Below are 26,629 nucleotides of genomic sequence, written 5' to 3' on the forward strand. Positions count from 1 at the left end.
ACGGGAGACTGGTGACGGTTGATAACACGCTCCCGAGGAGGAAAGGGGAGCTTCAAGGGACGGTTGTGAAAACTGGTCCGCAAGGAGGGGATTGGCGAGTCCCCCACGAAGACGGAACCTTCCTGACTCCGTTCTTCAGAGTGGTCCGCTGGAGAGTCAAGGATGAATCTGGTAAGTGCACCGCCGCTATTCCCGCCACAGACTGCCGAGGGCTCGCATAGCAAAACTGATGGAAAAAAACGGGCGCGGGTGGCAAAGGGTACGCGGGACTCTGCGCCCGGTAGAAAACTACTCCTGCGTGAGGAGTAGCTACCCGTGGACGGGCTCGATACCGTGCCTAAGAGATGATCTACCGGGTAGGGATCTGAGAGGACTCCCTCCGGAAGCTCAGCTACCCTAGTAGCGAAAAGTGATGATGACGGTCTAAACCTCAAGCGCGGGCCCTTGAAGGGAAAACTCTGGTCCTCTAGGTCGTTCCTGGGCGGAGTGAACCTAGCAGCCCTGTAGCGTAGTATGCGCAGGGACAGTGATCCCTGCAAGCGCTCTTAAAAAACTGGAACGGCCCACTGTCCCGCGAGGCGGAGGGACTGTTGGAGGGATAGAGGCGCCCTGACGGGTGCGGCGTGAACGGACTGGGACCTAGCTGTAGGGGGACGATCCTGATGCGTCTGGCCAATGCCGGGAAGAGATGTACTCTTCCCTTACGTAGCCTAGGGGAGAGAAGTACTCTACCCTGACGTAGCCTAGGGGAGCAACTGGCCCCGCCCATCTCCGAAGGGCGTTCACGTACAGTCGGAAGGGAAGTCAGCGACTCCTTAGACGTCGATTCCAGTTCCTAATCCTGAGTCAGAGGTCTCGACGGGTGTACACACTGATGCTAGAGGCTCAGGCCGAGCCGCAGTCAGACACCAGGTCTGTGAAGAGAGGGTACTCACGGAAGATGATAACCAGTCCAGGGTCGGCATAGGTGGAACGTGGTCCGCCGCGTAGGGTGTCTGCGGAGACCCTGCGGAGCGTCACGTTAGGGACGAGAAGCCAGAAGGAACCCAGGCGGGTCGATTACAGGGTAGCGCGCCTCTTCCTTTCGGAGCCCCCCTTCGAGAAGGGGTAATGACAAGTAAAGGGACTTACCACTGGTAAACATCGTGCTCGGGACATAACCATGCTCACGCAGTCAGCACGGCGAACTCTGGATGTCCCCTGTAAGCCGCAGGGGCCCGCCACATTCGTCTCTTCAAGATGACATGCCCCCTCTCTCCGGAGCCCTTTGGGGGAATGATAATGGCAATAACACGACTTACCGCTGGAAACGCAGTGTCTAGTTGCTGTTCGTGATCAAACAGCGACTCCAGTGTAGCATGCCCATTTTGTCCGAAAACCCTCTTGGAGAAAGGCATAATGATACTGACAAGACTTACCGCTGGTAAACTTCGTGTCCGGTTGTTGTCAGTGATCACGCGGTAACTCGGCGAACTCTGGATGTCCACTGATTACATCAAGGGTCCGCTCCAAATGTCTTAAAGGAGACCTGCGTGCACAGAGAGAAGAGGGCTTTCCGTAGCCTTACGGCTTGACTCACCTTTCCTAGCAGGCTACTTGTCATGCGGCAAAAACATCCAGGTCCTGCTCGGAGTTCACCAGAGGTGAAACGCCTGGGCCATCACCCGAGAGGTCGAAAGGCTACCGAAGGACAGGCAGTCTGGACCTGGGGATTAAGGTGAAACCTGGGGGGCCGCAGAAGATGATACCTGGCGGGTCCGCTTCCGGCAGAGGAACCGGCCCCTGGTATGGGACTCACCTCCCCGAGGGGATTGCGCCAGTCCTGTGGATGATCTGAGAGAGCGTCGGCCAGGGACGCAGCGCATGCGCACCAACCCGAGGAACGCCAGCGAGGGGATTTAGCCAGAGCCAGGCGCCAACTATTCGGCAGTGGCGGGGAGCAGGGGCGTGCAGTGCCAGTGGCTGCGGTGGATGTAAAAAACAATTGAGGGAAGCGTAGACCTGAGCTTACCGGTCCAAAAAACAAATATCCCAAGCTGAGACCTGTAAGAGTTAATAAACTCAATCTACATATATAGTAATAACTCAACCCATGAACATAAAAAAACCTACTATCGTTAAAAATTGTGGCTATTTTTGGGCCCATTTTTCCCTGATAAGGGATGCTGCAGCCTCAGCAATCCGCAGATCAGGAGTCTGCCCTGTTCCTCTTTTTTTTTTTTAATTTAAAATGGACGCTGAGGGGGCTGGGGGCGGACCCAAGAGAGCGGGAAAAACTATCCACCACCCCCCTAGTGATGCCTGGAGCAGAGCGGAGGGCGGAGGCAGAGAGGCCGGCGGCCAATAGCGCTGCGCGGGAGGCGGGCCTGGGACGCCGAAGACAGGGCCGAAGCCGGGGACTAAATTTTGAAGCTGCGGCGGCGGCGCAGTAGCGATGCGGCGGCGCAGTAGCGATGCGGATCCCCCCGACCTCGGATGTCGGCAGGGAGCTCCGCGGACGTGGCCGGGGTGCCAGGCGGCTAGGCCCAGACCGGGGACTAAATTTGGAAGCTGGCGCCGCGGGCAGAGGCAGCGCCGGCGGACCCACTCACGAAGCGGCGGCGGCGCAGCGGCGATGCGGACCCTCCCGACCTCGGATGTCGGCAGGGAGCTCCGCGGACGTGGCCGGGGTGCCAGGCGACTAGGCCCAGACCAGGGCCTAAATTTTAGCAGCCGCCCGATGACCGGATGGGGACGTGGGGGCGCCCGGTGAGTAGGCCCGGACCGGGGCCTAAAGACTGCATCCGCCCGGGAGAAGGTAGGAGAGGGTGTCCTACCTGAAGGGCAGCGTCGCATCTGCCAGTGTGCAGGCGTGGAGCTCTGCACCCGTGCCCCTGTGCTCCGCACACCGGATGACTGGCTGCGGCAGCCGGAGAAGAATGAGGCAGGCAGGCAGGCAGGGAGGTGGACGCCGGTGGGGGGAGGAAGCCCCTCTGAAGTGTAGCAGCGCTGCGGGCCCCATCACACAATCCAGACGCGCTGCGAGGTCCAGTCCCTGCTGTATGCCCCTTGTACCCTTTGGGGTGATACCGCAGGGTGAATAGGGGGTGCTCAGTAAAGTTCAGCCCCACGTGCCAACCCGGGAGTGGTACCGTGGAATTGGACGGGGGAGAGGGCCCGACGACTCAAGCCTCTGCGACCCAGGGGAGTGGTACCCACACGGGCTGCGAGAGCTGAGGTAGAGAAACGATACCTGTAGAAAAAGAGAATTACCACAGATGAGAGCGACGAGAGAAAAAATGAAAAAATATACGCAAAAAATCAAGTGGCTGAAGGGGGCCCAGTCGGCCCACATCAGCCTCCTACGACACTAAGCAAAAAACTGATTGAGCCCGCCTCCGGCTCAGGGGTTATACTGCTGGGGAGGAGCTAACTTTTTCTGTTTACTTAGTGTCAGCCTCCTAGTGACAGCAGCATAACCCATGGTCCTGTGTCCCCCAATGAAACGCTAGAGAAAATAAACATTTTAACTCACCCGGCGTCCAGCGATGTCCTCTGCAGCCTGTCCTCCCTGCTGCTTCTAAGCCGGCTGATTACTGTCGCGCATATTCATTATGCGCGACACAGCCGACCCGGAAGCAGCTGCTGCAGGGGTCAGCGCCGGCCGGATGCTGCACCGCGGGAGGATTCAGCACCACGGACAGCGGGAGCGGGCGCAGGTGAGTTGATTTCTAAGTGCAATCACGGGCCACGGATAACGGAGCCCGGATTGCACTTAAGACAACCCACGTGTGCCGTGATTCACGGCACACGCAGGGACATGTGCGTGTTTTACACGCCAGTGAAAAACGTCACTGTTTTTCACTGACGTGTAAAACGGGCCTTAGGGTGACTATGATCCGATCAAGCTGATCAGCTTTGGAGGTTTTGGGTGAGCTTTTCTTTGATATATTTATTTCCCAGGGCTCCTCATGACGACACTTATGTCTCTGTATCTTGCTCGTGCAATGTTCCCATAGAGAAATTGTGAGTCCACATCACTGTCCACGTCTGTTACTATTCAGGACAATGGGATGGATTGTGGATGAGGACCTACCATAGCTGATCATTTATGGAGTGTTAGTTTATATATTTGTAAACAATGATTTCTAGAAATGGCTTCACTTCTAGTATTAACCATTAGTACAGAAGATCATTTGATGATGTGTATAGACAGATTATTAGTAACAATTCATAATAAATCATGGATTTTCCTCCTCTCCAGTGCTGTCCACTTAGTGCGCCACAAAGACACAAAGCAGATCTGCGTCATGAAGAAAATGGACAAGCAGAACCTGAAACAGAGAAAGAGTCTTAAACAAGCCTTTCTGGAGAGGGACATCTCAGCAATTGCGGATTGCCCCTTTCTGGTCTCCATGTTCTGCTCTTTTCCTTCTAGACAACATCTTTGTATGGTCATGGATGTACCAGGTAGGACACATGCATTGTATCTATATACAGCCCACATCTGCTTAATCCAAGCTCCTTATATATACCCAGATTGTGACCACATGAGTGGTTACATGTCCATACAGCATTTACTATAAAAGGCATCTATTACCAAGATGCCTGAAAAATCACTGATCTCTGTGAAATCCTCGGGCGTATGTCCTGACTGAGCATGGCAGCAATTTCTGCTAAGGATAAAAGCATAACTTGTTTCTTTTTGAACAGTTTTTATAGATGGGAACTTTCACAGAGAAATAAATGAGGCTTTTAGATGAGGCCAGGCTCTGTCTCTCTGTAGTATACAATATACAGTTTCTCTCTATATATGCCATCCTGTTTCAATATCTCCGATTATTTCTCATTCACCCTCATCATGAGTCATTTACATTGTAACAAACCCTCACCTGTGATATTTGCTTTCTCATGTAGGAGGAGACTGTGGAAGTCTCCTAAGAAACAGGGGTGCTATTCCTGCCCCTTTGGCCCGGTTGTTCATTGCAGAAACAGTTGTTGCTGTGGAGTATCTGCATAACCATGGTGTGGTGCACAGAGACCTGAAGCCTGAGAAGTAAGTGACCCTTGTAGCATAATGAAGGGGAGGAAAGTTAAAGTTTATTATAGAGTCTATAGGTTATTACTGATGCCATCTTTTCATTCACAGCCTCCTGATAACAGCAACAGGACATATTAAAGTCACTGATTTCGGGATTTCAAAACTCGGCCTCATGAGACCAACATCCACCATCTACAAGGCTCCAACTAAGGACATCATCAGAAAGTTCTGTGATAAAGAAGTCGGCTTTACTTACAGGATCTTATACTTTACAAATCTCTTCTTTCTCCTTACCTGATCATTTCTCATGTAGAAGTTTCCTTTGATCTTATTTGTTATAATTATATTTATTGATCATCATCTCGTTATTCTGTTTGTTTCCAGGCTACTGGCACCCTTAAGCCCCCAGTCACACACAACGACTTACCAGCGATCCCGAAAACGATGCGACCTGATAGGGATCGCTGGTAAGTCGCTGGTGAGATGTCAAACAGTCAGATCTTACCAACAATGCAGGCACAATATAGGTCGCAGTAGCGACCTGTATAATGATCTCAGCAGTCACTGTGACCCTGTCACACAGCGTCAAACACAGCGATGTGTCCTGCCCAGCAGGACATCGCCTTTGAAGAAAATGGCCTGGACCATTCTGCAACAACTAGAGATCTCACAGCAGGGGCCTGATCTCTGGTAGATGTCACACATAACGAGATCGCTAACTGGATCGCTACTGCGTCACAGAAACTGTAACTCAGCAGCGATCTCGCTAGCGATCTCGTTATGTGTGACGGTACCTTTACCTTCATGGCCCCAGAAGTTCTCTTAATGAAAGGATATGGAAGACCTGTTGACTGGTGGTCATTAGGGATCCTTCTATATACATTCCTTTTTGGACATGAACCATTTACTGGGGCTTCTGAGAGGGAGATTATTCGCAGTGTCATCAATGGTAAGTAAAGTAATCTGAATGCTATGTGAGGTCTCTGTTATTTGGTTTGATTTGCTCTGTGCCTGAGTTTATACCTTTGTTAAGAAAAATGTTGTTTTCTCATGAAAATAAATGCAATGTTTTATTTTCTGTAATACTTGCTTTTTATATAACAAATGACATACCTTGGACATTTCATAATTACTGTCCGCCACAAAAAGCTAAAGAATTAATCACTGAGCTGCTCCGAAAAAATCCTGCACATCGACTTGGGACAGGTAATATATTATTATTAATAATGGCTTATTACACCTCAGTGACCAGGCAAATGACCGTGTCCATGAGGACCAGCACTGAGGAGCTCTACTCTACCTACTTGTCCATTCACTATGACTTTCACTACATTTCCTTCATGTCAGGCTCTGTGTTATCTTCAGTTCACAATAACAATCTGTACAGGTATAGAGAAGTTTCTCTGTCAATGACTGTTGTTTTCTTTCTTGTTTTCCTTTTTAAGGAGGGGTACATGCGATAAAAATGCATCCATTCCTGCGTGACTTGGACAACCTGCTAAGTCAGAAACCCCTGTTCATACCTAATCTTAAGTCAGATCAGGACACCGGCTACTTTCACAGTAAGTAACATGAGACGTCATCCGCAGAAAACTGCTGTGTGTCTTGTCTTTCATTTTATGGGACAATCAGCTCCCATCATTCTTTGTGATAACATGGTGACTGTCTGACAGAGTCTTTTTCTAACCATCTCTTATAACACTTTACTTTGCAGCTCACTCTATGAAATATGAACATATGGATTCAGATGAGGAGGAAACCAGTGAGGACAATGAGTGGCCAGAAGTCCAAAATTTTGCATCGCCTTATCGAAAGTTTTCTAAAGTAAGTATGTGGCCAATAAAAATTAATAATAAAACCTATAATTAAAAAAAAAGTTGTAAAATAAATCTATTCTATATTTCTTCATTTATTTTAGCTATATATCACCAATACTGAGAGGATGACCAATGAAGAGCCTGTGTCACCTCCAGGGTGTTCCCAAAAGAACAGCGAAAAACCCTCAGACATGTACGTAGATTATTATTATTATTATTATTATTATTACTACTACTATGTGATTTATGAATATCATAAATCTAAATCCAGCATCCACCGCCCCATGATTGCTGGTCTCTGTAGTTCTGTCTTGTGATACAATGGGATAACAGGTGATTATGAAGACCAGCCATTCATTTCCAGTTCAATACAAGCCAATATTACTAGTTACAGTCCATTATTTCAGGTGGAATGGGGTCCTGAGTGAGGCAGCCCTTCCGTGTTGTCCTACTTGGCCTTACAGGCAGGTGTTCGTCCTTCTATAATGTTTTTACTTGTGATTTACTTGATTTTCTTTTCTACCAAACAGACAGAAAGAATCTTCACTTTCCAAATCTGATGATGAGAAACAGTGTTTCACTGTTAAAAACATTGCGGCATCCTCACCCTCAGTCTCAGGTATGTACAGATTTATAGATCATCCTATTATTTATTTACTCTCTTATATAGCGTTATTACTTCCACAGCGCTTTACAGACATGATCATCAGTGTACCCATTGGGGCTCCCAATCTACAGTCCCCTATCTGCATGTCTTTGTATTGTGGGAGGAAACCCACGGATTATACGGGGAGAACATACATACTCCTTGCAGATGTTGTCCTTGAACTATAATCCAGAAGTGTAATGAGAATCTGCACACGAAGGCTCAAAAAATTACTTACTTTATTGCTGTTGCCCACCTGAATTTGTTGGTTTTTTTTTTTTTTTTTTTTTTTTTATAAAATCCCTCATACTTTTCCAGAGTTATTGGACCTTTATATTTAGTGAAAATTTGTATGGTCTCTACAAGGGAGTGTGGCTCACAGGATTCTTTGGGGGCGTGTCTTCAGGCTGCTCCACATAATTAAACTATGACCCACACCCCTATGGTAAACACCATAAAAATAAGCACAAAATAATATAGGCCCATATCTCTGGAACTGAAAAGAGGATGGTAACAATTAAATAATCAACATACTCAGAGGAGCAGCGGGATAAAGAAAGGTGAATCCTGGACACTTTTGACCAGGTGACGAGTCCTCTATAAAGTTAGGCTGCTTTCACACCTCCGGTTTTTCCTGTGCAGCACAATCCGGCACTTTGCAGGAAAAACGCAACCGTTTTTTTTTTGCTGCCGGTTGCGTTTTTCCTGCATAGACTTTAATTAGTGCCGCATGGGCTTGCGTTACGTCCGGTTTTCGGCGCATGCGGCAGATTTAGCCGATGCGGCAGCCGGATGGAACGTTGCCTGGCACGGTTTTTTGTGTGGCATTTTTCAATGCACGCCTATGGACGACGGATGCGGCAAAAACCGCATCCGGCCGCCGCATGCGGTTTTTGCCACTGCGCATGCTCAGTAGCATGCCACAAGCAGCAAAAAACGGACGGGCCGCATTTAAAAAACTTATGCAAAGGATGCGGCTTTTTCACCGCATCCGTTGCATAGGTTTTAGAGCCGGACTGGCCGGCTCTGCACCTACCGGATGTGTGAAAGCAGCCTTACACTGAAGGTTTATCTAACTGATTATATAATAACACTTTGTCCTGCTGCAAGTAATGTCATATTAATAAATGGACATAGAGATAGGTGAATAGTAATCAGTTCGCATAACTCTATAAAGATACAAAGCTAATGTTTTAGCAATTTATAATCAAATTTTTCTATGACTTTTTTATCAGAATCTCCAGTTCAGACGGGAAGAAGATCTGCTCTAAAACTGAGAAAACAACAAGAAACAGAGACAGTAGAAGAGGGGGAGAGAAGGCGAGGTAAGTGTGACCAAACGCTCCATGTTGTGTGATGTCAGTGAGAATTCATGTGGAGCAGATGTGATCAGTGTTGGGATTGTCACATATATGATGACTGACAGTGATCCCATACCTGTGTTTGCATAAAATTCCTCTACCGTACTGTCACAGTGATACCACAGTAGTATCCTCTAATATGCAGTCCCATTACTTACACTAGTTTGATGTCTCTTCTCACAGGTTCTATCTTCCGTCGGATGATTTCATCCTGCCGGCGTGGATTATCCAGGGCTGCTCGCGCTGTCAGAGAAAGCTGCATTTTTGCCTGCTGTCAGCAGGGCTCCATAGACATTGCAAGGGCAGAAAACCCCTACATCTAGCGCCCTGAAGAAACTACAGCACATACACCATCAGAACTTGTACCATCTATGGGCAGCACGGTGGCTCAGTGGCTAGCACTGCAGTGTTGCAGCAATGGGGTCCTGGGTTCAAATCCCACCAACAACAACATCTGCAAGGAGTTTGTATGTTCTCCCCGTGTTTGCGTGGGTTTCCTCCGGGTTCTCCGGTTTCCTCCCACACTCCAAAGACATATTGATAGGGAATTTACATTGTGAGCCCCCCAAAACATGAGAAAAAGAATAAAATTTTAAAATTGATTGATTTCCTCTTGAACGTAATTATTACTGACATTATTGGCATATCAAGACTATACATGTCACAAATATCTGAGGTGTTGGACACCAAAAGGAGAAGATTGGTTCTTAGTCTCCCATTAATCCCTTTCACCCCGGCCAGAAGTGGTGTGATGACCAGAGATTCTATGTGTACACAGCGCCTTTTAGATACTAGCATACCTGCGAAATAGTCATGGGCGAAAAAGTTTCAGGTCCGCACCGAACACCTAGTATCTGTGCACGGACCCCCAAAACGGAGTTTTCAGAGAACACACACACACCTTATACATAACACATAGACAGCACATAATACATGACATCTATGACACACAGCACATTATACTCCCCTACATAGAAGCCTTTTTTCTTCCTGGCCTCCAGGAGAGCAGTGGGTGTTTTCAGCAGCTTCTCTAGCTGAAGCAGAGCTGTAGAAGCTAAATCCCAGTGGGCTAAAGGATCACTGCTGACATCATGCCTGGGTAAATGCAAGAGTGTCACGTGATAGGGGCGTTTTCAGACTGCAGCCCGATGATTCCAGATGGAACATTATTTTTTTTAAGTCCATGTGGCCATGGAGTTGTTTATAATAGAAGCAAGGGCAAGAGGGTAAGACACCCAGGCAGGAAAGTGAAGGGGAAGGGGGGCGAAACATGATTACAGTGGATGGGATGAAACATCGCCACGGCCACCAACCAAGCCGGTCACGCCTACTAACCTGCACCAGGTCCCTCTGTCCACTGGAATTTAGCCACAACCAAACCAGGCGCCCCTCCCCTCTCTCTCTCGTGAAGACGGGAGAAGACAGGACGCAGAGCACAGTGGAGGAGGGGGCGTCCCCTGCTGGAACCTGTACACCGCAGGAACAGCAACCTAAAGTGAACTGCTGTCTCCTGGGGTGCCCCCTCTGCATTCTGACGGGCTGTGCCAGTGCAACCGCACTAGTCGCACATAGGTGAGGCTGGCCATGGTCATGACCATGGATACCTAAGCTACTGCAATGCCCTGCACATTAGGTAAGTGACATGGCTTATCATGAAAGCAATACGCCATTTCTAATTTGAGATATTTTCTAATATTATTATTATTATTATTATTACACCTACTACATATTGGGATAGGATCTTGGAGATGGGAATAACCCTTTAAGTTTTTCCTTTTCTCAATAAAAATCTGCAGACTTTTTGCCCACATTAACTTAAAGAGAACTAATTAACTTACAGCTGGGCTCTAATCTGCAGGTAACAACGTCCTAAAACGGCCCAGCCACTGCTCTGAAAGCCTGGCTACCAGGAGGAAATAAAGTTTATTCCTCCCAGCAATCATTGAAGCATGCCCGAAGCAGCTTCAGTCACCGTTCAGTACATACCCACACCCGAGCACTGACTGACAGCCGGCTCTGCAGTGCATCAGTGTGGAGGCTGGGCAATTTTAGACATGACAGGTTCCCTTTAAACACATAATATGGGAGATATTTTGGTGAAGAAACTCACGCTGTCTGCAGTCCATCAGGGTGGACTCTGGGACTTTGAATCTGAGGGACCCTCCTATTCCAGGCAGTCTCCCTCCAACACGCAGCATTTCTCTTGCTCCAACTCCCTCTACAGTGACCATGTCCAGAACAGTCAGGTTATTTCTAAAAATAATCAAATGGTAATGAGCAACAATGTCACGCAATCATCTAAATTCTCTTTATCCATGTACTTCATTTTTCAATATAATGCAAGAAAAACACTCCAATCTCTGAGGACACCAACCCTGTGTAATTCATCTTTGTACTGTAAATGTAATGCTACAGATTAATGTATCTACATCTATGATCATCTTCACACACATTTTAATTAATGTTCATTTGCTTTGTACATGCAAAAGTAAGCTGAATTGTCTTTATGAAAACATTTTCTACCATTTAGCTGCTGCAAAATGTTGTAAAGTCCTGGCTATTTTCTGTTTGTGCATTTTCATTTTTCCCTCCCCTTCTTCCAAGAGCCATAACTTTTTCTTTTTTTTTTTTTAATTTCTTGTCGACATAGGCATTTGCTTTTTGCAGAACGAGTTGTACTTCTGAATGACCCTATTCATTTTATTATGCGGTGTAATGGAAAGCAGGGAAGATAATTGTAAAATACAGCAAACATGAGAAAAAAAAAAAGCACAATTCCACAATTATTTTTATTAACGGTATAGTTAACACCAGAGGTTCACATCCACTATCTAAAAAGACACATCTGTATGTTTTTCTCACTATTTGATATGAAATCAGAAAAGAGAGCGAGAATGTTTAAAGCATTTTTATTACTTTTTACATGCACTAGTGTGCTATGCCTTTAAAAAAAACATAAGACAGCCCATATGATGATGTCATGTCTTTGGAAGCTTCTGATACGTTCATTGACAACAGCTGATTTAATTAAAATACACACAGGTGGATGTATTTTAAGGCACATCTGAAAACACACTGCTTTTTGTAGCATCATGGGAAAGTCAAAAGAAATCAGCCAAGATCTAAGGAATGGAATTGTGGACTTGCACAAGTCTGGATCAGCCTTGTTTGCAATTTCCAGATACCTGAAGGTGCCTTGTTCATCTGTACAAACAATTATAAGCAAGTACAAACAAGATGGGAATGTCCAGCCATCATATCACTCAGGAAGGAGATGGGTTCTGTGTACCAGAGATGAACGTGCTTTGGTCAGATATGTACATATCAACCCAAAACAAAAGCAAAAGACCTTGTGAAGATACTGGCGGAAGCTGGTAAGATTGTGTCATTGTCCACAGTGAATCGAATACTGTATCAACATGGCTGAAAGGCCACTCTGCAAGGAAGAAACCATTACTCCAAAGAAACATAAAAAAAAACGAATTAATGTTTGCAAATGCACACGGGCCTTAAGACCTTAACTTTAGGAGACATGTCCTGTGGTCTGACGAAACAAAAATTGAACTCGTTGGCCATAACAACCATCATTACATTTGGAGGAAAAAGGGAGAAGCTTTGAAGCCAAAGAACACCATCCCAACTGTGAAACATGGGGGTGGCAGCATCATGTTGTGGGGATGTTTTGCTCCAGGAGGGACTGGTGCACTTCACACAATAGTTGGCATCATGAAGAAAGAAGATTATGTGGAAATACTGAAGCAATATCTCAAGACATCAGCCAGGAACTTAAACCTTGGGGAAAATGGGTCTTCCAAATGGACAATGTTCCAAAGCATACTGCCAAACTGGTTACAAAGTGGCTAAAGGATAACAGTCAATGTTTTGGAGTGGCCATCACAAAACCCTGATCTCAATCCTATTGAAAACTTATGGGCAAAGCTGAAAAAGCAGGTGTGAACAAGGCGACCCACAACCATGGTTCAGTTACACCAGTTCTGTTGTGAGAAGCTTGTGGAAGGATATCCAAAACGTTTCACTCAAGTCATACAGTTTAAGGGCAAAGGTACCAAATACCAATGAAATGTATGTAAACTTTTAACTTTGCAGAAAGTAATAAAAATCCTTACAACATTCTCTCTTTCATTATTCTGGCAATTGGCAAATATACATAACTTTGGTTCCTAATTTACCTAAACCAGGAAAAGTTTATTCTGATTTCATGTCAGATAGTGAGAAAAACATGCGTGTCTTTTTAGATAGTGTATGTAAACTTCTGGTTTCTGATTTTTGTTGTGGTGTCCAATTGAACGTAATTCTGACATTTACAGGTTTTCCTCATTACGCTCTTTAGAGATTGGCAGCATCAGATAAGTTAACAGCCGTGGGTGAAGCTCAAATCAACGCAGGACTGTTAGATGCAGATGAGGGCTAAATATTAGATTCATCATCTGCCGGCAAAGATGTGAGCTTCATTCTTGAGCCTGCATCAAAGTCATGACAAGCTGGTACGTCATCTGCGAGCTTTCTATCTCTATAAGTGGTTAATTAAAACAAGACTTTCAAATCTCTTAGAAATCCTTCCTTTAGGTCTGTGTTTGAGATCACAGCAAAGAGTTTTATAAAAGATCTCCACAATGTGGAGAGTTTAGAAAACTATGTAAAGTCTGAGGAAGAGCAGACAACACAGGTAACAGATAACGAGGAAGGCACATGAAGGTAGGATAGAAGTTGTGCTGATATATGGCCCAATTAAGACAGGAACACACTGTATACTAGAGCCTCACATCCAGCTTATGTTATCGGGAGGGATTCCAAGAAGAGAAAAATCTGAAACTTAGATTAGGCTGCACACTGCATATCAGGGGGTCTAAAAATTAATGAAGGAATGAAGATTGGAGCCTTATTGATATTAACATTAGTAAAGATCACAGACAATCCCAACTACTAACATAAGGAACACCATTTCATAAAAATAATATAAAAAAATACATACCTGATAACTATAAGGGAGGTTACTCTCTTATAGTCCATAGGTGTGAAGACTATACCAACTTGATGACATTCCCAAGGTTGCAGCTGAAATTCAACTACTTCATGGGTGCAGTCATCAACTTCCTTAAGCTGAAAATAAAAAAAAATAAAAAAAAAAAAAAATCTTATAATCAACTCTATAAAACAGTATAACACAAATAGTACTGTATTTTTAAGACGCACCCCAGATTTAGAGGCGGAAAATAGGAAAAAATAATTTTTAATATTAAACTGAGGGTCTTTCTTATAATCCTAGAGCATCTTGTAATATCTCACCGGGAGGGGGGGGAAGAGGCGGCTCAGGAAGGTTACAGGATTCAGGATCGGCAATGCTGCGGGCTTGGAGGAGGTGTCGTGGCTCAGAAGGGTCGGGAATGCTGCCGGTTAGGGGGTGTTGCGGCGGCAGGCGCCATTGACCTGCTGGCGGACTGCGGGCTCCATTGAATTGCCCGCAGCTGAGTTCAACAAAATGGCTGCGGAGACGGGGTGTGCACAGATAGGACTCCGCGGCCATTTTCTTGAAGTCCATCGTATCAATCTGCGCAGTCATTTTCTTGAAGTCCATCACGTCAACCGCGGGTTATTCAATGGATCCCGCAGCCCGCTGTCAGATCAATGGCACCCGCTGCATCGCGGACCCTCCGTCCTGTGAACCTCCTGAGTAGCTTCACTGCAGTGACACCCCCTCCTCCGAGCCCTCAGCATCGCCAACTCTGCCTCCTGTGACCCTGCTCCACCACCGCCGCTCCGGTAAGCCATATCCAAATTATAAGACGCTACTCCATTTTACCCCCACTTCTGGAGGGGGGAGGGGGGGAGAGTGAGTCTTATAATCCGGAAAGTACAGTATATATCAAAAATAAATTACATTATTTCCACCCACATGCCTTATAAATAAGCTTAATCATAGGATTCTGGACATCAGGGGTTGGAGTGAATCTTAGGCTTTCTTAATGAGGAGTGATGTGAAGGAGAAGTAAAAATGGCACCTTGTGTGGTGGACCCAGGCATATTCATAGTTGAGTGTAATACCACATCTTGCCATTACAATGCATGGTCATTTCTAGGTGGCAAGATTCGGACCCACAGTAATCAAAAGTAATTGAATGAAATCATTAGAAAGGTGGTAGATATAATATTTCTCTTCACCTATTATTACTATTAAACTGGAGAGTGGCTGGCTTTTTTTTTTCTTTAAATCATTAAACTGCTATGAACGATAAATATTTTCAGAGCTAATTACCTCTTGGTCACATTCCTTCTTGAGTCTAAACTCTGCAGTCGTAAAGTCAATCATCTGCTCATGTATACCATACCTAGAGAAATGGAAACAGATAAGAAACATGAAGCGCCCGCAGTGGGCAGCTTTACATAGCGTTACAATACGACATCTCACTCTCATACCATTTGTGCAGAAGATTCAGAGCAGCTTGTGGATTGGGATAATGTGAGAGCGGTAGCAGCTGAACCCACACTGGAAAGGGAGATGGATTCTTCAGTAATATAGTTTTCACCTAAACATAAACATGAGTAAATAACTACAAGATCGGTAAAGACGTTCTGGGCAATGACTATATCAAATACCTGACTAAGTCATGTTTTTATTATTTTGTTTGTGGACCGAAATGCATTAGGTGCCCTAATGCACACAATTTAAATATTTTTTTCTAATTTCTATTTTAATGTAGTTCAATAAATATTTGAATTTTTTTTACTATTTTGTTGGTGCTGTGTCCAACCCAACCCATTCTCCTTCCTACTGCCTATACTAAATACATGCAGACACCAAAAAACTGTTTGATTCAGCTTTGATAGTGCCGACGTCCATCTAATCTTCTAAACTATGAGGCGTACTGCTGAAAATCAGTGAATTAATGGTTACTGCAGTTAAGGAGATTGCTTACTACTTGGACAACTCTTTCTTGAAAACAAAGAAAAAAAAAAATACCTGACGCTCCCTTTCCATAGCGGTACAGATTCAGCAAGGTCAGTGGCGGGTCTCCAAAGGCTCGTGTGACATTATGATGCCACAAGCCCTACAGCCAATCAGCAACCAATAATGAGCCGCCATGCTCTCAATTCTTTTCAACAGACAGACATTGGACATCTGAAGGAAGTGAGAGTAGAGTAGCTGATTAATGACCACTGATTGGCAGCAGCGGTCACGTGAGATATCGTCCTGTGAGTCTTTGCATACCTGGCACTAACATTGATGGAATGGTACCAGTACAGGATGGAAGTATAGTGTATTTTTATTTTACAAGGGGGAATATAGAACTTAAAAGAAGGATTTTTGTGTACTCACCGTAAAATCTCTTTCTCTGAGTCTTCATTGGGGGACACAGGACCATGGGTTATGCTGCTGTCACTAGGAGGCTGACACTAAGTAGACATGAAAAGTTAGCTCCTCCCTAGCAGTATACACCCCGAGCCGGAGGCGGGCTCAGATCAGTTTGTGCAGAAGCAGTAGGAGGAGTACCCGAATCACCATACATAAAACAAAGTTATAACTAAATTAATGCAGCCGTGCGAACAGGTGGTCTATGAACCTAAGACCCTGAAAATGGCAGGCAAATGCAATGAAAAACAACAACAACCAAGCAGGGTGGGTGCTGTGTCCCCCAATGAAGACTCAGAGAAAGAGATTTTACGGTGAGTACACAAAAATCCTTCTTTCTCTATCGTTTCATTGGGGGACACAGGACCATGGGACGTCCAAAAGCAGTCCCTGGGTGGGAATATCGAAGCACCGCCGCAGGGAGAATAAACAACGACCTCCCCCGGCGGGCATACATTACGACTGAATGTTGTCACCCTATTACAGGTGTGCAACTGCCGCCTGCAAAACCTTTCTCCCAAAAGCCGCATCTGCCGATGCTTGAGTGTGAACTTGGTAGAATCTGGTAAAGGTGTGCAGACTAGACCAGGTGGCGGCCTTGCAGACCTGATCGGCCGACGCCTGATGCCTAATCGCCCAAGAGGCTCCCACCGCTCGGGTAGAGTGAGCCCTTACCCCCCGAGGCGGAGACTTGTCCCGAATCCGATAGGCCTCAGATATGGCGGAACGGATCCATCTGGCAATTGTGGCCTTGGATGCCGCCTCACCCCTCTTGGGGCCCGAAGGAAGAACAAACAGACCATCCGACTTACGGAACGGCGCGGTCCTGGAGATGTAGATCCTAAGGGCGCGCACTAGGTCCAGGGTGTGCAGGGACCTCTCCAAGCTGTGGGAAGGTCCAGGACAAAAGGACGGAAGGACAATTTCTTCGTTTAGATGAAACGAGGAGACCACCTTCGGAAGGAAGGAGGGATCTGGCCGGAGAACCACTTTATCCTGGTGAAAAACCAGAAAGGGTGCACGACAAGAAAGAGCTGCCAGTTCTGACGTCCTTCGAATAGAAGTGACGGCAACGAGGAACACTACCTTCCAAGATAGGTGAGAAAGGGAAGAATCTCGCAGAGGCTCGAAGGGAGGACCCTGAAGGGACCCTAGGACTAGATTAAGGTCCCATGGTTCTAGAGGGCGACGATAAGGCGGGGCTAGGTGGGCAACTCCTTGGATGAAGGTCTTAACCTGCGGGCGAGAGGCTAGTGGCTTCTGAAAAAGAATTGTCAAAGCCGAAACCTGGCCTTTTAGTGTGGCTAGCGAGAGACCCGCATCTAGGCCGGACTGTAAGAATGCCAATAGCGAAGGAAGAGAGAAGGCGAGGGGAGAAGAAACTTTGTTCTCTTCGCACCACCTGAAGAAGACTTTCCACGTGCGGTAATAAATCTTTGAAGAAGAAGGTTTCCTGGCCTTAATCATTGTTTGTATCACTCTTGGAGCGAAACCAGCCTGAGCTAGAACCCAGGATTCAATGGCCAGGCCGTCAAACTTAGAACCCTTGAATTCTGATGGAAAAGGGGTCCCTGCTGAAGAAGATCGTGACGGTCTGGAAGACGCCAAGGGGTGTCTGCGAGGAGCTGAGTGAGTTCTGCGAACCATGCTCGCCTGGGCCAGTCCGGAGCCACCAGGATTACTGGTATTCCTTCCGCCTTGATCTTCTTGAGGACCCTCGGGATTAGAGGAAGTGGAGGGAAGATGTACGGGAGACTGAACTGGCCCCATGGCAGGGTGAGTGCGTCGACTCCTAACGCCAAGCTGTCGCGGCACCGTGCTACGAATTGCGGTACCTGACGGTTGAACCTGGAGGCCATTAGGTCTACATCTGGCACGCCCCATCTGCCGCAGATCTGGTTGAAGACTTCCTGATTGAGAGACCATTCGCCGGACGCGAGGCCTTCCCTGCTGAGGAAGTCCGCCGCCCAATTGTCCACGCCCGGGATGTGGACCGCTGAGATCAGAGAGTGATGACGCTCTGCCCAATGCAAAATCTTCCTGACTTCCCGCATCGCCCCGGCACTTCTTGTGCCTCCTTGGTGGTTGATGTACGCCACCGCCGTCGCATTGTCCGACTGGATCCTGATCGGGCAACCCTGAACTAGGTGCCGAAACTGCTGCAAGGCTAGCCGAATGGCCCTTATCTCCAGAATGTTGATCGGGAGAGAGCTCTCCCGCGGCGTCCAACGGCCCTGAGCTGTGTGATGGCGGAACACGGCTCCCCAGCCCTGGAGACTGGCATCGGTGGTCACTATTTTCCAGTGGAGCGGGAGGAATGACCTTCCTGATGTGAGATTGCGTTGATTGCTCCACCAGCTGAGTGAGTGGCGGGTCTCTGGCGAAAGAAGGATCCTGCGGTCCAGGGAAAAGGGAGATCTGTCCCATTCCTTCAGCAAGGCTAGTTGGAGGGGCCGGAGGTGGAACTGCGCAAAGGGAACGGCTTCCATTGCCGCTACCATACGCCCCAGGACTCGCGTGCCGAACCTGATGGAAACTTGGCGCTGGCGCTGGAGAACGCGGATGCCTTGTTGCAGAGAGGAAATCTTTTCCTGTGTGAGGAAAACCCGACCTTGGGTGGTATCGAATACCATGCCTAAAAAGGTGATCCGCCGGCCCGGGGTCAGAAAGGACTTCTTTCGGTTGATCAGCCACCCTAACCGGGAGAGGGTGTCGATCGTGACCTGAACCCCCAGACGACAATCCTTGAACGACGAGCCTTTGATGAGCATATCGTCCAAGTACGGGATGACCATGACACCCCTGGAATGGAGGACGGACATGGCCGCCGCCATGATTTTCGTGAAGACCCTGGGAGCGGATGCGAGGCCGAAAGGAAGAGCCGTGAACTGGAAGTGATCCTCCGCTATCGCGAAGCGGAGGAACTGTTGGTGAGAGGTGGCTATAGGTATGTGAAGATAGGCGTCCCGAATATCCAGCGATGCCAGGAACTCGCCGATCTCCATGGACGCGATCACGGAGCGGAGTGACTCCATCCGAAACGGCCGCGACCTCACCGACCTGTTTAGCAGCTTTAGGTCGAGGACGGGGCGGGCGGACCCATCTTTCTTGGGGACCACGAAAATGTTGGAATAGAACCCTCTGAAACGTTCTGCGGGGGGAACTGGCACCACGACCCCGGCTTGGAGGAGGGAGTCTATGGCGTGAAAAAACGCACGCGCTCGTGCGGGAGCTTCGGGAGGACGGGAAAGGAAAAACCGATTCGGCGGCCTTGAGTCGAATTCGATTTTGTAGCCAGATGTGATGATCTCCCTGACCCAGGCATCCGCGGTCAGGGGGATCCACACATGCTGGAAGCGCAACAGACGTCCTCCCACTAGTCCGGCGCTGGAGCGCGCCGACCGCGAGTCACTTGGAGGAACGTCGGTGGTAACCGGAAGAGGATCTCGTGGGCTGGCGGGGGCGTGAACGCCAGGCGGGATTGGTCTTGAATGACGGGGTCTTCCTGTCTCTCGGAGGAGAGCGGCTTTTCCGCGGCTGGGGATTGGAGTTGAAGCTGCGAAAGGGGCGAAAACGAGCGGCGGGGCGCCGATTTAGGATGCGCTTGGGGCGCAATTGGGGGAGAGATGTACTCTTTCCCCCCGTTGCATCGGAGATCAACTTGTCCAGTCTCTCTCCAAAAAGACGTTCCCCTAGGAAAGGCAGAGAAGTCAGCGACTTCTTAGAGGCCGCGTCCGCGTTCCAGGAACGGAGCCAGAGTGCTCGGCGGATGGCCACGTTGTTGCTGGCGGCCTGGGCCGCGCAATTGGCAGATGCTAGGGCTGCGTTGAGCAGATACTCACCCGCGAGGGTAATCTGCGAGGAGATGAGGACCAGATCTGGATTGGCAGAAACTGCTCGGAGTCCGCCGCGTAGCGTGTCTGCCCAGGACATCAGTGCCTTCGCGACCCAAACCGAGGCAAAGGCTGGTGAGAGGGAAGTGCCCGCCGCCTCGAAGGCGGAACGGGCCAACCTGTCAATAGTACGGTCCGTGGGATCTCCGAGGGACGTACCGTCAGTGAGTGGAAGGACTGTGTGAGAGGATAGGCGGGAGATTGGGGGGTCGACCACAGGAGAGCCCGCCCAGTCCTTTTTAAGATCCTCTGGAAAAGGATAGTGTAGATTAATGTACCTGCTGCTGGTAAATACCTTGTCTGGCTGCTGCCTGTGGGTGCGCAGCAAGTCGGCAAATTCCGGATGTCCGCTGAAAGTGCTCTGTGGCCGCCTCAATCGCTTAAACGAGACTTGGGTGCTCTGAGAGGAGACAGGGTCCACTTGTACCTTTAGGGTCTGGTTCACTGCCTCCACCAGGCTATTCACCATACGCCGAATATCAGCCGCCTGCTCAGCGTCCAGCACGGGTGCTGCATCGTCTTCATCATCGGAGCAGTCAGAATGTTCCCGGGAGGAATGATGGGACGGCCCTGGTGGTGAAGGTGAAACCTGCGAAGAGTCTGAAGAAGATACCTTACGGGTACGCTTCTGCGCAGCCGAGGAGGTCCCTGCAACGGGGCTTACTTGCTCCGGCGGCGGTAGCGTCGGGTCTGCAGGCGTCTGGGTAAGCGACGGCAGCAGGCGCAGTGCTTGCGCGATGGTCCGAGAAGCCTCAGAGAGGGACTCTACGGACTGGGACAGTGACGCTAGCCATGCGGGGGAGGGCGGGACGCAGGGGCCTGTAGCATCTGGCGCTGCGGTCTCAGAAGCGTCGGCCGAGGGGTCCTGCAGGTGCTGCGCGTTATCAGAACAGACGGAGCATAGTGGCTCGTCCTGGCCTTGGGAAAACTTGGTTTTGCAGGAGGAGCATGCAAAGAATAAGGCAAAGGGGGCCTGCTTGGGACGGGTGGACTTAGTATTAGGCATGGTGAAAGGATAACTCTCCCTGGTGCTGCTAGGAAGGAGACAGGAGAGGGTTAACTCGTCCCTAATTAAGGGAAAAACGCTGTCTAGTGAGGGCTACTCCTGAGGAGCAGAGCTTACCCCGGTCCTGTGTGCCGCCCACCAGCCCAGCAGAGGGATCCTGGAGGAAGGAGCTACCAGAGATGCGGTACAATATGGAAACGCCGGCGCTGCAGCTTCAGAGAAACAGCAATATGGCGCGGGGACGCTGGAGCAGGCTGGGGGAGGAGCGCCGAATCGGCGCGAAGAAAACGAAAGTAACCGCCCCCACTCTCAGCCAGGGGGCTGCAGGGTGGGGGGAAGCTGGGCCAGACAAGCGGCGGTCACAGCGCTGCGGCGGGGGGCGTGGCTAAGGTGCAAGCGCGGCTAGGCCGAGACCGGGGACTAAAGTTAGGAGCCGGCCGAGGAGGAGGGCAGGGAGCAGGGAACGATCCTACCTGACTCGGCGGCGGAGGTCCAGCAATGAAAGCGGTGCAGGCAGGGCACCCAGCCCCTGCCTGTGAACAGTGCCCTCGCCCTGGGAGACGGCAGACTCCGGGAGAGAGCGTGTAAAAGGCAGGGAAGTGGACGTCATGATGGGGGAAGGAGCCCCCAGCAGCAGAGAGCAGCGGTGAGGGCCCATCAAAACACAGCGCGCTGCCATAATCCATCCCTGCTGAATGCCCCTGTAGGCCCATTGGGGTGATACCTCCGGGCGAATCAGGGGTGCCCACGACAAACCTGCCCACACGAACACCCCCGGGAGTGGTACCAGCGGGGGCGAACGGGGGAGAGGGCCCAAGATCTCAAACCCCTGCGACCCTGGGGAGTGGTACCGACAGGGCTGCGAAGTAAGAGTGACGAAAATACCTGCATAGAGAAAAAGGCAGGTATGAGAGCGCTGAGCGGCGCCGAAATAGTAGAAAAAACGCAAAAAAGCAATTGGCTGAGGGGGGCCGAGACGGCCCACATCAGCCTCCTACGACACTAAGCTAAAAACTGATCTGAGCCCGCCTCCGGCTCGGGGTGTATACTGCTAGGGAGGAGCTAACTTTTCATGTCTACTTAGTGTCAGCCTCCTAGTGACAGCAGCATAACCCATGGTCCTGTGTCCCCCAATGAAACGATAGAGAAAAGTGATTGTCCTAATAATGGACAACCCCTTTAATGGGGAATAATAAGCAGAATCACACTGCTATATTTCATTTGTTTTTCTTATCCTTGAGCGGTCATGAGTTTATACTTTCACGATTCTATAAAATGAAGTACTCAAATTGCATCGCAAGAGACAAGACCCCTCAAAAATACATCCAAGTACAGTGTACTCCTGAATTACCGAGCTGTTGCTTATCGCAGTTGCAGTAAAATTGACCACAAGACCAGGCTCAGCATTTAATTGTGGCAGGAAGACAAGAGGCCGCTCCACATCCTTCTTCAGTTGTGTAGTGCTAAGATTCTCCATACTTTTTTTCCTGCAGAGAAAAGACAAGGTCATACCTATATACATAATAAGGAGCAGAGTAACCAAACAATGCTCTGGAGCCTAGAAATCATACCTGCACAATTCTTTCTCTTGCATTTTCTGGTACTTCTCATATAGTTCCGTTCCTAACTCGTAGTCTATCTTCCAGGTAGACATTCCTAAGGAGAGACTATGCTGCCAGCGCAAACTCTCCTCTGTGGAATCAAAGTCAAGATAAAGAATATCAACACAAGACTAAATACGTAAAGTAAAACTTAAGGCCCAGTCACACACAACGACTTACCAGAGATCCCGAAAACGATGCGACCTGATAGGGATCGCTGGTAAGTCGCTGGGAGGTCGCTGGTAAGATGTCACACAGTCAGACCTTACCAGCGATGCAAAAACAATACAGGTCGCAGTAGTGACCTGTATAACGATCTCAGCAGACATTGGGACCCTGTCACACAGTGTTAAACACAGCGATGTGTCCTGCCCAGCAAGACATCGCCTTTGAAGAAAATGGTCTGGACCATTTGGCAACGACTAGAGATCTCACAGCAGTGGCCTGATCGCTGGTAGGTGTCACACATGACAAGATCGCTAACGGGATCGCTACTGCGTCACAGAAACCGTGACTCAGCAGCGATCTCGCTAGCGATCTCGTTATGTGTGACGGTACCTAAAAGGCCCCTTTACACACTGAGACTTTCAGCGATCCCAACCTGGCCGGGATCGCTACAAAGTCTCTGGTGAGTCGCTGGTGAGCTGTCAAACAGGCAAACCTGGCCAACGACGCAACAGCGATCCGGACCTGCAGAACGACCTAGCTAGTCATTGGGGACGTTGTAAAGCAGCTTTTTGAAATGGAAGTCGCTAACAAAGTCGCTGTAAAGTCCCCTTTACACACTGAAACTTTCTAGCGATCATGCTGCACAGCGGGAAACAAAGGACCAAAAAATGGTCCTGAACGATTTGTAGTGATCAGCAACTTCACGGCAGTGGCCAGGTCGCTGTTGTGTTTCACACACTGCAATGTCGCTGGGGAGGTCGCTATTACGTCACAAAACCGGTGACGTTACAGCGATGTCGTTTGCGATGTTGCAGTGTGTAAAGCCACCTTTAGAGTTTAAAGGAAATTTGTCACCAGGTTCTGTCACCTAATGAAAGAGCAGGATAATGTAGAGACAGAGACCCCTGAGTCCAGCCATGTGTCACTTACTGAGCTGCTTAATGTAGTTTTGATAAAATCATGCTATTATCTGCTGCAGATCTACCAGTCCTCTCAATCCTACGCTCTATATAACCCCTCCCCCACAACAGATTGGCAGCATTCTGCTTTTCTGCAGTGAATAGTGCTCATCAGTGATGTGGGCATAAAAATGAAAACAAGTGGCCCAGTAACTGACATCAGTGGAAATAGGATCTGTGCTCTCAGATGAGGTCGAAAATGCCTAGGTTCCCTTTAAACTACGAGCACTTCTGGATGCATATTGCTAATCCCTGCCTAACAGTGTCTGTATCTAGTAGCATGTATAAAGAGATGACCGAAAGTGCCAGGAATTCTTATTATGTACACTGAGCCTAAAGCCGGCATTCTGAAGCAGTGAAAACGGACACAGGTACGCGCGTCATCACTGATGACGCTAGGCAATGAATAGCATATTAGCACGCCCATGTGGGTGTGCTAACATGCTAAGAGGGCGGAATATATGCAGGAACGGATGCCCTTGCAACTAGTCCCCTCGCTCATAAGCATATCATAAAGGATCTAGAGAAACACTTTTTCTAAATATCTTTATCTATGCTACTAGATACAGGGATGATTAGGCAGGGATTACCAATATGCACCCAGAACTGCTTGTGGTTCTGGGTGCATATTTCACCTGACAGGTTCACTTTAATGTAAAATATTGAAAAGAATTTCAGGAAAAAACCTCGGCTTAGTCTTCTTATTTTGATGATGTGAATCTCCGCAATAAATGGATTTTTGTGTACTCACCGTAAAATCGTTTTCTCTTAGCCATCATTGGGGGACACAGGACCATGGGTGTTATGCTGCTTATCCATAGGAGGACACTAAGTAGATGCAAAGATGTTAGCTCCTCCCCTGCAGTATACACCCCTGGCCCAGCCAGGCTACTTCAGTTTTAATACACAACCAGTAGGAGAACAAAAAACAAAAAACGTGAGAGAATACTCATAACAAAATAGTACTGAGAGAGAAAAAAAAGCTAAGGCCCAACAGGGCAAGAGGGAGGGTGCTGTGTCCCCCAATGATGGCCAAGAGAAAACGATTTTACGGTGAGTACACAAAAATCCGTTTTTCTCTGACTCCTCATTGGGGGACACAGGACCATGGGACGTCCTAAAGCAGTCACTGGGTGGGTAAACAAACAACGCAACCCAAGGACTAGGAACCAGTCCCAGATAGCCAGGAGCGCCTACTGAGATAGGTGCTCCACTATCGTTTGCAGAATTTTCCTACCTTGGTTCGCCTCAGCCGAAGCCTGGGTATGGACTTGGTAATGCTTTGAAACAGAATGTAGGCAAGACCAGGTCGCAGCCTTTCACCCCTGTTCCACTGAAGCCTGATGCATAATGGCCCAAGAGGCGCCAATTGCTCTCGTGGAATAAGTCCGCAGCCCACTAGGAATGGGCTTGAGTTGCGAGCGGTAGACCTCCTGGATCGCAGAGCGAATCCAGTGAGCCAGCGTTGCCTATGAAGCTGAGTCTCCTTTCTTAGGCCTTTCAGGAATGACGGACAAGGAGTCCATGTTCCTAAAGGGGTTGTCCTGGGTACGTAATATCTGAGAGCCCTCCCAAGGTCTAGCGAATATAGGAACCTTTCCACCCTATGAACTGGGTGTGGACAAAAGGAAGGCAGAACAATGTCCTCGTTCATATGAAACGGAGAAGTAACCTTCGGAAGAAAATCCGGAAGGGGGCGTAGAACCACGTTGTCCTGATGAAAGATCAGAAAGGGTCCGCGGCAAGAGAGTGCTGCCAGTTCCGAAACTTGTCTGATGGACGTAATCGCTACTAAGAATGTTACCTTCCAGGAGAGAAGAGCAAGAGAAGATTCCTTAAAAAGTTCAAAGGGGGACCCTGGATACCGTCCAAAACGAGATTGAGGTGCCAAGGGTCCAGCGACCGTTTATACGGGGGAACTAGATGGGAAACGCCCTTGAGGAAAGTCTTGACTTGCGGATTGCAAGCTAGGCGGTATTGATAGAATATTGAGGGAGAGATGAAACCTGCCCCTTAAGGGAGGTGAGGGCCAACCCCTTTTGCAACCTGACTGCAAAAAAAAAAAATCAAGAATTCTGGGGATCGCCAGAGACATAGGTTGGACATTAGATTGCCTGCACTGGGAAAGGAAAGTTTTCCACGTACGGTGGTAAATACGGGATGAAGGCCGGCTTTCGGGCCCTGTACATGGTGGAGATGACCGCGGGAGAGAATCTCGCTCTTGTTTAAGTCCAGGTCTCAATGGCCAGGCCGTAAGCTTCAGGGTTCTGGAGTTCTGATGGGAAAAGGGCCCTTGGGTCAGCAGGTCTGGGATGCTTACGAGGTGCCATAATCAATTGTACTAATTCGGCATACCAGGCGCACCTGGGCTAGTCCGGTGCTATTAGTATCTCCGGGACTCCTTCTGCCTTGATCTTCCTGAGTACTCGCGGCAGCAGGGGCAGAGGCAAAAAACATGTAAGGTAGACGGAAGCGACTTCAGGAGACAAGAGCAGCCGCGCCGATGGACTGTGGATCACGTGACCTGGTTAAGAACGCGGGTACCTTTGCGTTCAACCTTGAGGCCATTAGATCCACGTCTTGTGTACCCCAGCGAGTGCAGATGTGTGAACACTTCTGGGTGGAGAAAACACTCTCCGGCGGCCAGGCCTTGGCGACTTAGAAGGTCCGCCAGCCAGTTCTCTACACCCGGTATGTGTAATGCTGAAAACACAGACCCCCATCGATTCGGCCCAGGTCAGGATCCTGAGGACCTTGAAATAAGCTGTCTTGCTGCTGGTACCTCCCAG

At 48.6% G+C, this 26,629-nt stretch overlaps 1 protein-coding gene across 1 annotated transcript in view; it reads right to left on the reverse strand.

The window, feature by feature from the left end:
- Nucleotides 1-26,629, reverse strand: part of TMEM131L (transmembrane 131 like) — a 240,091-nt gene that overhangs the window by 53,534 nt on the left and 159,928 nt on the right. The window contains exons 16-21 of the mRNA XM_075347720.1: nt 22,684-22,804; nt 22,464-22,599; nt 15,280-15,389; nt 15,119-15,191; nt 13,838-13,965; nt 10,955-11,097 (exon numbers count right to left, since the gene is read on the reverse strand). Coding sequence (XP_075203835.1) covers nt 10,955-11,097; nt 13,838-13,965; nt 15,119-15,191; nt 15,280-15,389; nt 22,464-22,599; nt 22,684-22,804 — 711 coding nt within the window. The remainder of the gene's footprint in view (nt 1-10,954; nt 11,098-13,837; nt 13,966-15,118; nt 15,192-15,279; nt 15,390-22,463; nt 22,600-22,683; nt 22,805-26,629) is intronic.

This window comes from Anomaloglossus baeobatrachus, chromosome 1 (genome assembly GCF_048569485.1).
Source record: "Anomaloglossus baeobatrachus isolate aAnoBae1 chromosome 1, aAnoBae1.hap1, whole genome shotgun sequence".
Lineage (NCBI taxonomy): Eukaryota > Metazoa > Chordata > Amphibia > Anura > Aromobatidae > Anomaloglossus > Anomaloglossus baeobatrachus.